This window comes from Haemaphysalis longicornis, unplaced genomic scaffold (genome assembly GCF_048455015.1).
Source record: "Haemaphysalis longicornis isolate Haplotype H1 unplaced genomic scaffold, Haemaphysalis longicornis Haplotype H1 scaffold_9, whole genome shotgun sequence".
Classification (NCBI taxonomy): Eukaryota; Metazoa; Arthropoda; class Arachnida; order Ixodida; family Ixodidae; genus Haemaphysalis; species Haemaphysalis longicornis.
The window spans coordinates 172,978,623-172,992,787 of NW_027526460.1; the positions used below are offsets into that span (position 1 = coordinate 172,978,623).

At 54.2% G+C, this 14,165-nt stretch overlaps 2 protein-coding genes and 1 pseudogene across 2 annotated transcripts in view; all 3 read right to left on the reverse strand.

The window, feature by feature from the left end:
* The window catches only part of LOC144151944 (histone H4-like), a 127,669-nt gene that overhangs the window by 43,436 nt on the left and 70,068 nt on the right, over positions 1-14,165 (reverse strand). The gene's annotated exons all lie outside the window — the stretch shown is intronic.
* Positions 11,302-11,685, reverse strand: LOC144153729 (histone H4-like; annotated as a pseudogene).
* On the reverse strand, positions 12,734-13,078 carry LOC144153984 (histone H2B-like). The gene has a single exon (XM_077685788.1). It carries the CDS (start codon positions 13,076-13,078, stop codon positions 12,734-12,736), a length of 345 nt encoding a protein of 114 aa, XP_077541914.1.

Below are 14,165 nucleotides of genomic sequence, written 5' to 3' on the forward strand. Positions count from 1 at the left end.
TTCCAAGGCTCTCTGAACAGACTCCAACAAAGCGCTCGCGATGGTCACCTCGAGAGAAACAGTCTTCTCCGAAAGTTGCGGGGCAACTCGCCAAACAGCAGCAACAGCAGCAAAATGCAAAAGAAGGAGGAGGCCGCCAGCGCCTTTGTTCTCTCTTCCGTTTCCCGAGACGACAACGGGGGAAGACAGACCCAGACAGAGAGAAAAAAAACTATTTTTCGGCAAGCCGGGAAACGCACGCAGCCGCAAAAAAAAGGACGTGCGCAGTCGGGGCATCCCTACCTCGCACTGCCACATTTTCCGAGCGTTCGGGCTTGTGTGCCTAGAGAGATTTAGCATACCGGGCTCCGTCTGCTAACGCTACGGCGGCCGGTAGCGGGGCCCGACTGGGCAAGCGCAAATTCGTTCCGGTAGGGGGGATTAGTTGCGCAAGCCAGTCTTCGAGATGCCCGCGCATTCCTCCATATCCTCCTCAACCTCAATCGGGGGTGCAGCGACCGCCGAAGACCACCTTCCAGCTCGCGCGGCGTTCGATATACCCGATGTCGGGAAAAATACGGTTCGATATAAACGTACGAATTCCTATACTTTTACACAGAATTTTCATGGGGATAATATATGAGTTCGATATAGACAATAATTCGATATACCCGTGTTCGATATATCCGTGTTCGACTGTAGTAGTAGTGGTTTGATGGAAAAGGAAAAGAAAGGGACTGGGGATATTATTGAGCCCAGCTGTGGGCTCACCGGCATACAACCCAGTCCGGGGGGGTGGGGAATATACAAGGAGATGAATAGGATAGGGTAGAGAAAAAAGGAGATCGGTAAAAAGAAAAGTTTAGGCGCCGCGAGGAAAAGAAGCGTTGCCACAGTCACTGGGGGCCACCGAGCACAGTACACATCACAAACACAGGTCCTGGCGTCATGCTGCGTCCGGGAGAAGTTCTCGACGGGAGCGGTGGAGCGTAGATGCGAGGCTGTGCTGCGATGAGTCGTGCGCGGAAGTCCCAAGTGAGGGGAGCTTGCTGGGTGATGTTCGTGGTAGTAAAGCGATTACTGGCGAGCGGGAGCAGGCGCTCGACGGCCCAACGCAGCAGAGCGCTCGACGCCCGAACGAAACACCCATGGCTCGCGACGCGTGGCTGGCATAATCGCGATGCCGCCCCGGCCGCGCAGGAGCGAACGAAAAACACGTCCGCACCCCACGACGACCGAGGCCAAACTCCCCCGGCGAAGGCATCGGCCACCTCGGCGAGTGGCTTCTGTTGAGCGAGGGCCAGGGAGAGGAGGGGGAGCTTGCTGGGCGAGGGGGGCTGGGTGAGGGCGCGTAGGAGACGCCACGGTCTCGCCGTGCCCGCGGCGCTTTCAAGAGCTGCGCAGATGGCGATCCAGCTTTCTCGCCGTAGCTTTTTCGCGTGGCGGCGGAGTACAGCGTCGATGCGGTTCTAGAGCGTCCATTCACCCCGCGCGCCGGAGCGGAGGGCCTGGTGTTGCGCTCGCTGTCTCGCGGCGCGCAGGTTGAGGAGGTTCAGGTCCGGGGCCGTCTGGAATGGGGCTGCGTGGGCCGTTTTTGTGGCCGCTTTGAGGGACCGCTCGAGTGCACTGAGGAAGTCGTCCTGCTGCGATTCCGTGAGCAGTTCGCGGAAGCCGACCCAGTGGGTCACTGAGTAAGCGCGACCGCGTGTGGCGCCGCTGCTCTCGGGCTCGATTATATTGGGCTTGTGGTCCGAGCCCCATGTGCTGGCCTGCGGCCTCCGGGAGTATTTGAGGTGCTCTGACGTGAAAGTGACGTCAATGCAGCAAGACTGCCGGTTATTGCGCTTTGCGAAGGTGTTTCCCCGGTGTTGATGGGGGCGAGCCCGCAGGTGGTAATTGCGTCAATAAGCTGAGTGCCGCGCTTATTGGCACGCCTGCTCCCCCAGCTGGCGTGGTGTGCATTGAAATCTCCGCACACGATCTTATCACGCGCGCAGAGAGCAGCCAAGGGGCACAGCTGGGCAGGGTCCCAGTCCCGGTTGGGTGGCACGTAGGCACTCACCACCGTCGTCTCGGCATTCCCCATGCGCGCTGTGACGGCCACGCATTCGAGGTGATCGCTCCGGGGGCCGCCGAGATCTACCCGAGCGTGCGGGATGGACTTTTTTATGTATATGGCTGCTCTCGTGCGGCCGGGGGCGTGCGTGGTGTTGTCGCAAAGCGTGAGCGCGCAGTGCGGCTCGGCGCATTTTGTCGCGCAATGATAGGCGACGTAACCAGGCAGTCGGCATTCCTCTGGAAGGGTGTCCGTCTCCTGGAGGCACAATATGTCGTAAGGGTGTTGCAGGACCCGCGCGTAGAGGTCATCGTGGCGCCTGCGGAGGGAATTGCAATTCCACTGGAGGATGGAGGGTCTGGATTTGGTTTGGGCGCGGGTGTTTGGGTTGGGGTCGTTAATTCCCATGTTCTAGGTGCTCGATGTAGCTGGTGAGGTGTTTGATGGTCTGGAGCGCCTCGCCCAGTAGCGCAGCCGAGGGGGCTGGCGCTCGTAGCCGGCTTGCGTAGGTTGGCCCCTCCGACGACGGGGGGCTAGCAGGTCGTTCCCTCACTGCGGGGGGGGGGGCGGGAGGTTGCGTTTGCGCGGGGGGGTGCCTGCGTCGTGTTTACCGCGGTAAGACGCGCGGGACAGGTTGTGGCCGTAGCCCAGTGGGTCCCCCCGCAGTTGCAGCAGCGGAGCCCGGGGGCCGCGCAATCTTGCGTGGGGTGGGCGCCAGCGCACCTGGCGCAGCGAGCCGCGCTCCTGCAGGTCGTCCGAATGTGGCCGAAGCGGTAGCAGTGTCCGCATTGAAGGTTTCGTGCTGTGAGTATCTCGACCGGGACACGTATGTGCGATAAATGCACGTGGGTGGGTGGCTGGCGGCCCAGAAAGGTTATGAAGAGCAGCTGCCCATTCCGCGACCCCCCGATGATGGGCACCTGCGGTTTAATTCGGGCAATCAGCTCTTCGGCCTCTACAGCGGCGTCTATGCCCCGCAGGACCGCGCGCGTGCGCCCATCTCTCGAGGCGGGGTATGGCTGCACGAGCACACCCCCGAGGGAGCGAAGCCCGAGAAGGGCGCGGCGGGTATCTTCGCGCGCTGTGTCCACCGCTACGAGGTTGAGACGCGTGTTGATGCGTATTTCGCCCAGGCCCCGAAGGTGTTTAGCTCTTCGCTCAGGTCAAAGCGGCTCAGTCTGCGCAGGCTTGCGCTTTGGGTGGTGGGCTTGAATAGCACTGTGACCTGAGGGGTGAGTCTACCTGCGGCGCTCGCTCGCTGGGAGTCGGGTTGTTTACTTCCTGCTCGGGGGGGGGGTGGCCTGGGGGAGAGGAGGGGAGGGTGCTGGCTGGCTTGTTTTCTTCTGCTTGCGCTTCCCGTACTGCACCAGCGTGAAGCCCACGTCATCCGCGTCGGAGCGGCTGGGACTCTCCTTGCCCTGGGAGTAGCCAGGGGAGGAGGAGCTGGAGGTCGCGCCCAGGTGGGAAGGGGGCGCTGCTCTCGTGTTCTCCTGCAGCCGCCCGGAGGTGTCAGTTTTGGTTTCCTGGCGAGCGTTTGCAGCGTCCAGAAGACGCTCTCTGGTCCGTCGCCGCAGCTCTCACTCGGATCTTCGGTCTCTGGCGCTGCCCTGCCAACGAAGGGGGGCTGGGGGCCTTCTGCATTCCTTTCGGGTGCTGTCAGTCCTGCTTCGCTGCCGCTTGCGGGGGATGGGGAGCTTTCTGTAATGGCTGCGAGCGACTCTTTTTCTGCGGGAGGCTGGAGAGAAAATGGCCGCGGCCTTCGTGGTGTCTCAGGTGGGAGTTGTTTGCGCTTGCGTCGCACTGCTGGACGGCGCATTTTCGGTGTTACAGGGACGCGTCCCTGGCGTACGCTTTTTCGTAGGCGAGAGAGCGGGGGGGTGGGGGGGTGGTTCCTGCGTCGCAGCGGGCCGTATGGGAATCGTGCAGACTGCTAGCTCGCGATGTTGGGTCCAAGCGCGGCGGCAGAAGGCGATTCGCAGTAGTGGGCTGTCGGCGCTGTGCCCTCGGGTTCTGAGGCGGTCATGGTCAAGTGACTTTCGCGAGGGGCGCTGTGGGGGGGAAACGGGGGGCGAGCACTCACCCGAGCTGCTGCTGGAGTCTCTGTTGCTGCTTGATGAGGTGGACGACGTGGCAGACGGCGAGACAGAATCCTGGGTCGTCTCGCCGTCACCATCGCTAGCCTGCGCCACGGCCCTTTTCATTGAGCTGAGCGCTCTCATGCCAGACTCTATTGCTAACATGTAGGCAGGTGATATGGTGCGGATAGGAGAGCGGACAGGTTGGGAATGGAGGGGGGACAGAGTTTGCCACGGGGCGTTAGGAGGTTGGAAGGAGCATGGTGAGTGCGAAAGAGATGAGAGTAGAGGTAAACTATTAAAAGGTTCGGGGAGAAGAGAGCCCTCCCTAATGAGCCCTGAGAAGGGCTTGCCACGGGGCGCGGCCTATTCTAATATAAACTGTAGAAGAGCGAAAGTTACACCATGAGTCAGAGAAAAAAACAAAACAAAAGTACTGAGCGGCGAAAAAACACGACTACTCGCTTCGGTGGCTCTCCGAGCGACCCCGAAAATTGTCCATTTTCAGCATCCTAGCGACCGCGGAGGGGTGGGGGGTGGAAGGCTTCGCCGCGGCGGCGGCGGCCGCCGGCACTCTTGTTTATGGTCAGTCGGACGTTTCGCGTCATAGCCGGACCGCAGTTTGGGCCAGGTTTACCATTTTTGGACAGATAAGAGAAAGCGTTGCGCGCAACAACACAGCGTATGAATGAAATCGATAGCTATTTTCGTTTGGTAACTGCAGGGGCGCAAATTTGGGGCACGGAAAAAAAGTGCAGTTTCCAGCATTCTAGGAGCGAAAAGAGGGGAAGAGGCGCTTGCGGCGTAACCAATTAGAAGCGCGCTCCGTCTCCAGCATATCGCGTGCGCGCGTTTCCGTGCTGTCCAGCGAACAGCGGTCGCATTGTCTTTTGGGCGCCAACCTTCGGAGAATTCGGACGTGCGTAACGCGAGGTGCGAGCTAGGTCTCCGTGTGTGCTGCCGACGGTGCCGGTAGGTCATTTCTTGTGCTTCGGCAGCCTATTATGGTGACACTGCTTAATAACTCATCTGACAGTGCTATTTTCACTGCTCCTTCGCGGGGCAGCTCTAGCGCGCTATAATTTGAGGCGCATGTGATTCGAAACGCGTCGCCCAAGGTTGATTATTTCATTTAACAATGGCGTTATGGAGAACAAAAACGCGGTGGCTCGTTGCTATTGTTTGTGCAACCTAAAGTATCTAGCGGCTGTTTCCTTATCATTATGCTTTCATCTTGACAGATAGCGCACGTGTGCGAACGGGGCGCTGCAAAAAGAAATGCGGGCAGGTGCTTCAAACAATGGAAATTCGAATTGAAAAAAAAACGCCGCTTTTGGTGGCCACATTTTGCGCGCGTTTTGCAAAAGGTGTTGGTAATTTTATGTGCAGCACGAGGCCTTAACTCACAGTGCTAATGCAGTCTTTAATGTGACAGAGTCTTTATTGCAAAGCCTTGATGTTTTATTGAGATACTCGAACGGCATGACAGTGTTGTTGTTTATCAGAGAAGAGAAGAAAAGAAGGAGGCTGTGATTACCTTGCAAATGTGGGCTGAATTGCGTGCGCCGCGCGCTGCTGCGTTTGTTGTCGAACACACTCCTCTGCTCATTAGTACAATAACTGTGGGTCTCTCTTGTGCAGGCGCTGCTGCAGCAGCTTTCCGACCTGGGGGCAGACGAAGCTGGCGCGTGCGTATGGTTGCTCCCGCACGCAGGTACGTTCGTGGGAAATAAAAACAAAATGAAAACATGGGGGGCTGCCAAAATGTTTCTCTTATGGGTGCCTCGCGATGGTGAATTTTGACGACGCTTGCTGCTGCTGCTACTTGTTTAAACGCGGGCTTGCGAGTGTCGCAAAGTTCATCTTCGCGGCGCACCACAGTGTAACGCAAACACGCACTATTGTTCGTTCACTTATCGAGCTGCTGCTTTTGCGAGCGAAGAGGATGGCGAGTGACCTGAGTGTTGTGGGTGCTGCTGTTTGTGTTTCTTTCAGTGCAGTTTGAGACATGTTTGCGTGTGTAGATCAGGAAAAAAATAGCCCCCTGTTCAGTCGCTTGCACGTGGTGCTCGTGCAGTCGGCAGGGCGCTGGTGTTGCTACTGCTCCTTTAATATGAGCTCATATTGCATAGTTGTCAACAAGATAAACAACCTGTACTGGAGCATAACGGCTCTCTGCTGTTAAATTGTTGCAGTTTGCGCTCGTATTGTTGTTAATCAAATAATCAAAACAGCAGAATTGGCCTAGTTGGGGGGGCCAGGGTCTTGTAGCAGCAATTAATTGTAATTGAGTACTGTGTTGCAACTGAACAGGGGCTATTGGAGGAGGCAGCTGCAGCCTCCGAATTTCAGCCTAATTGGGACAGGTCTGGTTAGCTTAATTTAGAAATAATAATAATAACGGCCGCTAGCCTAAATTAAGGGCAGTTAAGCTCCCTGGTGTAGCTTTGAGTTTCACTTGCTAAGCTGAGGGTACACTGCTAGGCGCAGAGCGGAGTGTGTGTGTGTTTTTTTTTTGTGTGTGTGTGTATGTGTGAGGGGGGGGGCGGCAGGAGCGGCTTGGTTAACCAAACCCCTGCAGGGGCCGCGCAGAAATTTTGCAAACAACTATATGGGAAATATTGCCACGCAAAGCGCGCGCGCAAACCTAAATAATGAAAATGCAATAAAAAAAGCACTAATTCATCATAAAAAGCAAAGGAATGAAAATACAAACAAAAAATCACATCTTCAGCATAAAAAGCAAAGGAATGAAAATACAAACAAAAAATCACATATTCAGCATAAAAAGCAAAGGAATGAAAATACAAAAACGAAATCAATAAATCACAACAAACAAAATCATAAAAACATAACAAAATGGCTGCAGTGCGCGGCGCCCTCTACGTGGCATATTCGTAATGAAATCAAACAGTGCTTCAGTAAACGCACGCTAGAATGCGCGAACACACCATCATCATCGGCGTGTTGGCTTTTTTTATTTGTGAATTCATTATTTTGCTTTCCAGGCGCGCTTTTCGCGCGACATTCGCGATGGTTCCGGTTCTGTTTCGGTTTGTTTAGGTTTCGCTTTCCAAGCATGTCCTTCATATATCGTTCACGGTGCATTTGCGCTCGCTCTGGTGTAGTTAATTAAGGCCTAGGATCGTCGAAAGGCGGTTCAATCAAGAGAACAGGAGTTGTAGAATTGGTAAACATGCGCCGCTGGCGTGTGCGCCGTTTAGTATATCATTTAGGGGGCGTCCAAGATACGTGTTTTGTCATTCTTGCGCGTTCTCACTTGTTTACAAATGCTTCTCGGGCTGTGGAGAGGTAGCAAATCGTCTCGCCATGCTGAGCTAACGTTTTTTTTTTACTGCGAGCCACAGAAACACGATGGTATGCGTGAATTTCACGTGAGGATAAGGGAAGTGCAGCTGCAAGCCGATTAACATGGCGAACGCGACTTTTCAGTGTCCCAGGCGTAGTTCTTGCTCCTCCACCGCTCGCTGGCGGGCCGAAAAACGTTTTCACGGCGTCGTGAGACCACTCGTTAGAAAGCTTATTCCTTGAGCTACGCGATGGTGCAATTTTTGTTTTCGTGCGACGAACGGTGACGATACCAGCGCCAAAACTCCGACGCGGCGCGAGTGCAATGGTCGGCGCGAGGCCTACCACGCGGGTTGTAACCCTTGTGCGAGCCTTTTTCGTACAAGTGAGAAGCCCGAACGACCAGCGACAATAAAGTAGAGGCCCTGGCAAACGTTTCAGTGCAATTTTAGTTGGCCTGACCCTCTTGGTTTTGCAGCTGGCTGCGAAAGAGCCTTGATCTGCCTGCGCGGACGAAGCGCGCCCAGCGACATTTTCGGCGCCCTGAGGGGTCGTTAATTAAAGCCCAGGCAATCGAAATACGCTTTAATCGAGAGAACAAGAGTTGTAGAATTGGAAAACATGCGCCGCTGGCGTGTGCGCCGTTGAGTTATAAAGTAGGGGCGTCCGAGGTATGTTTTTCGTCATTCCGGCGTGTTTCGCTTTGTTTACAAATGCTTCTCAGGCTTTGGAGAGGTAGCAAATCGTCTCGCCATGCTGAGCTAACGTTTTTTTTTACTGCGAGCCACAGAAACACGATGGTATGCATGAAGTGCACGTGAGTATAAGGAAAGTTCAGCTGCAAGCCGATTAACAAGGCGAATGCGACTTCTCAGTGTCCCAGGCGTGGTTCTCGCTCCTCCGCCACTCGCTGGCGGGTAGAAAAACGTCCTCACGGCGTCGTGAAACCCTTCGATAAAAAGCTTATTCTTCGAGCTATGCGATGGTGCAGTTTTCGTTTTCGTGCGACGAACGGTGACGATACCAGCGCCAAAACTCCGACGCGGCGCGAGTGCAATGGTCGGCGCGAGGCCTACCACGCGGGTTGTAACCCTTGTGCGAGCCTTTTTCGTACAAGTGAGAAGCCCGAACGACCAGCGACAATAAAGTAGAGGCCCTGGCAAACGTTTCAGTGCAATTTTAGTTGGCCTGACCCTCTTGGTTTTGCAGCTGGCTGCGAAAGAGCCTTGATCTGCCCGCGCGGACGAAGCGCGCCCAGCGACTTTTGCGACGCCCTGAGGGGTCGTTAACTAAAGCCCAAGCAATCGAAACACGCTTTAATCGAGAGAACAGGAGTTGTAGAATTGGAAAAACATGCACCGCTGGCGTGTGCGCCGTTTAGTAAATCATTTAGGGGGCGTCCAAGCTACGTTTTTCGTCATTCTTGCGTGTTTCACTTTGTTTACAAATGCTTCTCGGGCTGTGGAGAGGTAGCCAATCGTCGCGCCATGCTGAGCTAAAGTTTTTTTTTACTGCGAGCCACAGAAACACGATGGTATGCGTGAATATCACGTGAACAATACAGAAATTGTCTCAAGCCCGATGACCATGGCGAAAGCTGGCCAAGGGGGCAGCCGATGTGGCGCCCTCATTTCGCGCAGCCCTCATTTGCATAGCATCGTCATTGAAAGGAGCAAAGCACAGCAGAGACAGGCGGAGGGGCGGCAATGAGAGCCCGCTTCTTTTATTTGCCATCTTTTACTACCGAAGCAGCAGCAGCCAGGCAGGTAGGTTCTGTTCCCGAACGTTGTGCAGAACTCGCACTGGCCGCGCCTAGCACTGCAGCAGCAGCAGCAGGAGAGCCTGCAAAAGACAAAAATAGTTGCAACATCGCCGCCGTGTGCATACAAATCACCTGGAACAGTGAGAACAAGCCCAACTAAAGAAAAAGATCATGCGCATGCGTTCACCATAGGTAGCCTTTGCAAAGCAAACTAGGGGATGGCACGAAACTATCTGACAGGCACAAAGAGACAGCTGGCTCAAAGCCACCTGAATTCTGTCTATAATCCTGGTATCTGCCATAAACAGATACCAGGCGCGACAAAAATAAATGTGGGCGAGGTGAACCACGGAATGCAAAAAAAACGTCTCCTGCGGGATTCGAACCTGGGTCGTGCGAGTGGTGGAAACCAAAAATGGAAGCATAACGTTTGAGTGCAATGCCTAGCTTACGAGTGCATATAGGACGAGCGTCTTTTTTTTTTCTCTAATGCATTAAAATTTTAGAAAACTTCAAGAGACAAGACACTTAACACACAATATAACCATAGCAGACAGCAAAGGGCAAGGACAGAGCTCTGTATCCATGTAATGAGCACAGAATGGCATGCGAACGCTCGCCAGGGCCAAATTTAGTGCTGTTTATCTACACAAATACTCATCAGAGGCAATTGGTAATTTTTGTGGCCAAACTACGCCTACTATACCAACAGAAAAACATGTCTGGCTGCGTGACAAAAATTCAGAGTGGCCATTCGAAAATGGCAAACTTGGCTCAGAGGCCTATGTGCTCCCAACTTTGCCCCAAAATAGTAGGACAAGTTACAACCTTAGAATTTTTACCGAATTTTTACGCTTACACTGCTCACACAGACGCACTGAAATGCATAGTATAAAACCCGATTACAAACATTGGGACGCACGCAAAGTCAAAGAACTTGCATAACAAGAAAAAAGAATTTTGGATTTTGCAGAAATGCTTCCCAGACGTTCGCCAGTACATGTACTGGGCCGTATTTTACATAAATATAACATACAAATAACTTATGCACAACTTTAATGGGAAGCTGTGGTTAAAATGTTAAGGTTGTAACTTGAGTTGCACTGCTCCTACCATTTATCCACACAGATGGCAAAAAAATTGGTCTCGGAGCCAAGTTTGACAAGCCGTAACAAAACAAATAATTTTCTGTCAGCCACTTTTCAGCAAGATGTACAGTAGATTTTTTTCAGCAGCAAAATGACCTGTGTGCTCAAGCAAGTCTTTCTTCAGGTAAATGACGCCAAAATTGGCCACTTCCCAGGCAGTGGCGGGTGCCTGCCTTGTGGTACTGTAATATTTTTCACGTAGCGTATGTCTACCTAACACTCATTAGGCAATTATATATAAATAGAAGTTCAAGAAAATTGAAGAGGGCGACCAACAGCTATCTTTTGTTCAATGTTATTTCAACTCACACAGCAGTAATCCGAGCTCCTGTTGAAATGAAAGTGATTAGCCATAACCTGAAGCTAAAATGGCAAATGTGCTCCTCACACCGTAGACATCATGGGCTGCTGCCGTGTCAAGGTTAAAAAAATCTGCCTACAGAAATGCCAAGCCATCTCACGAAAAAGAAGAAACGAATTATGCCTACACCTTGTAACACGCGACATCGGAAAGCTCCCAACACTACTCTTGGCAGCAGAGAATGGCGAAAGAAACAACAAGCAGGAGAGAAACGCGGTTTCGGTTTCAGCAGCACGCGAGAACAAGCCAAAGCTTACTCCGCATACCAGAGCGGACATTAGGTAAACATAGCGAGACAGGTGCGCTCGCCCTTGCCCATCTACGATCCCCCACAATGCACTTCCCTGGCGCGCTTTGAACAACGATGGCAGTGGCGTACACAGCGACAAGAAAGCGAATCTGCCACTGCACATTGGTGGGACAAAAAACAGCGGCTGCAGATGCAGAAAGCGCTGGTATAAACACTCACCCAACTGACGCCATTGCAGACCACGTTGAGAAGGAAACGGCTCGCACCAGACACGTAAACACAGCACAGATGGCACCCACATACACCAAAGAGAACAATATTGGGCACGCGGCGCAGCAGTCAAGCTGCACCCACTGTAGGGTGAGATGTGGCTCTTAGAAGAGCCGTTTTGGGATCTCTTTCTTTCCTCGCGGTGGCAAGACGAAGGGAGCAGAAGAGAATCAGCCGCCGAAGCCGTACAGGGTGCGGCCCTGCCTCTTGAGCGCGTACACGACGTCCATGGCGGTGACGGTCTTGCGCTTGGCGTGCTCCGTGTACGTCACAGCATCGCGGATGACATTCTCGAGGAACACCTTGAGGACGCCGCGGGTCTCTTCGTAGATGAGTCCCGAGATGACGGACGACGGATCGCTGGCTTGGTGATGCCCTAATTGTTGTCTCGCAGAACCTTGCGGTGACGCTTCACTCCACTTTTTCCGAGTCCCTTGCCTCCTTTGCCGCGACCAGACATGACGAGTGCGGTAGTAGCGAGCGCGACGATGAAAGAAAACAACCGACCGTGCGCACGTTAGACGAGCGGAGGCGACCTGAAGGAGGGGTCGCCTCCCGTTCCGATGTCGTGCGAGAGTGCGGACCATCAGGTTCCGCAAGGCCTGATTGGCTAGGGGGACTAGCCAGTCAGGTGGCTGCAGCGAAAGAGTGCCCGCAGCGTCTAGTGGGGACGCCGAAAGCGGGTGCTGCTGCGAAAATGGACTCGATTCACGCAGGTCGCTGGCGCAACTGATGTTTCTGTTATCACCAGTCTATTTTTTTCTTCCTTTTAAACTGAACCACTCAGTAATTTTTCTGATGCTTTCCTTTCGTGGGGAACCTCATCAGATAAGCGAGAAGCTTGCCTGATTCGTTACAACACTCGGTACGCGAGTTTTTCAAGCAGCAATTCCAAAACAGCAGTATTGCATTTGGAAAACGGTGGTTGGTATTTGGACATCGTTTTTTTTCTTTGTGGTAACAAAACTCGATCCAAATGTTAGAATATTGATTCAGTTTGCCTATTTTTCACCAAAACCATACAAACACTCGTACCAGTGCTTGCAGGAATAAAACTTATCCCTGCTGTTAAATCTTCAACCTTGCCACCCTGAGGGTATACAGTCCCTCGCAAGAAATAAATAAAGCTTGAATCGCGAGGTTTCCTACTAGCCTACGAAATCTGTGCATTAATTTGACAACACGGAGTGAAGCAACTGCTCCCAGCAGGATGGGTTTGTATGTATGTGTGTGCGTGTGTGCCTATTTTTTTTTTTTTTTTTGATGCTCACTTTTACTTTTTTTGCCATCATTGCACAGCTGGTATATGGGCCATGTCAATAGCGGCCCGAAATGCCATGCTGAGAAGAAAATAACAGCAGCAGCAGCTATTTTTCAAGAGAGAACAGAGCAGGGTGGGCGGCTGGTGGCAGCAGCCTCTTCTCCAGCTACTGCACGCAATTGGTTGGCCCCAATAGGGGCCGTTTTTGCTTGATGGTGGTCGCCTGTGGTGGCTCCTTGGAGCTGGTGTACTTGGTGACGGCCTAGGTTCCCTCGGAGACGGCGTGCTTGGCAAGTTCGCCCGGCAGCAGCAGGCACACGGCGGTCTGAATCTCGCGGCTCGTGCTGGTGGATCGCTTGTTGTAGTGCGCCAGGCGCGAGGACTCGGCCGCGATGCGCTCGGAGATGTCGTTCACGAAGCTGTTCATGATGGACATGGCCTTGCTGGAGACGCCAGTGTCGGGGTGCACTTGCTTGAGCACCTTGTAGATGTAGATGGAGAAGCTCTCCTTCCTGCGGCGCTTCTTCTTCTTCTTGTCCGTGGCGCGCACGTTCTTCTGTGCTTTGCCGGCCTTCTTCACGGCTTTACCACTCGGTTGGGGAGGCATGAGTACTGCGAGTAGTAAGTGGTTCGATGGAAAAGGAAAAGAAATGGACTGGGGATATTATTGAGCCCAGCTGGGAGCTCACCGGCATACAACCCAGTCCGGGAGGAGGAGGAGGAGGGGGATGAAAGATTAGAGGAGAAAAGGGGTGATGAAAGAGATAGGTAAGCTAGGAAATTAAAACGTGGAGCCTCTACTTAAAGCTAAGCGGAGGAGCAGCAGCAATGGCGCGGACAGCAGACGGCCGTCTACAGGCGCTTGTTGAGACCGGCGGCCTCCAAGTAGGTGAGCAGGTGGCGGAAGACTTCGTGACGAGTTCCGGCGGAGCCCGTCGGGAACAGTAGACTCTCGAGGTGCTGGTAGGGCAGCCCGAGCTGCTGAAGCGAAGTCTGCAGCACTCCTCGGTGTGCTGCAAACTCCGGGCAGGAGCATAGCAGGTGCTCAAGAGTCTCGGGCTCAGGACAGTGAGCACAGGAGGGCGAGGAGCAGCGGCCTTGGTGGTGCAGTCTGGCTGCCACGTCACAGCAGTTGAGCCGCAGTCGGGGCAGCAGGCTGCGGTCGTCCCTGCTCAGACGCTCCGGGAGGACCCGAGGGGCCTGGCCACTCACCACACGGCGGTCTGGGTGCATGGTGAGGGCCACTCGGGTCAGCTGTTGCCGTGCGGCGTCGTACGCCGTGACGTCCCGGGAGACGGGAGTGTCCTGCTGGTGGGCGCCCTTGGCCAGGGCGTCAGCCTCCTCGTTGCCCGGGATGCCCATTTGGGATGGCAGCCACTGCAGTTGGACATGGCAGCCGCCAGAGGCCACTGCGTGTACTTTGGCCGCCAGCGACGTCTCCACGTACCCACAGGAGCTGGACGGCTTGTCTGCCTCTCGCAGTCGTAGCAGGGCTGGCCGGGAGTCTGTCAAGACCAGGGCCTCGCTGTCCTGGCCTGCCCGCTCGAGCAGCAGGTCTGCGGCCAGGTGCAGGCCGGCCAGTTCCGCCGTCGTCGATGACGCGGGGAAGGTAAGTCGGCATGTTCGGCTGGCGCCGACCGCAGGAGCCGTGCAGGCGGCTGCCGCGTTGCCCGTGTGGGGCTGCACCGAGCCGT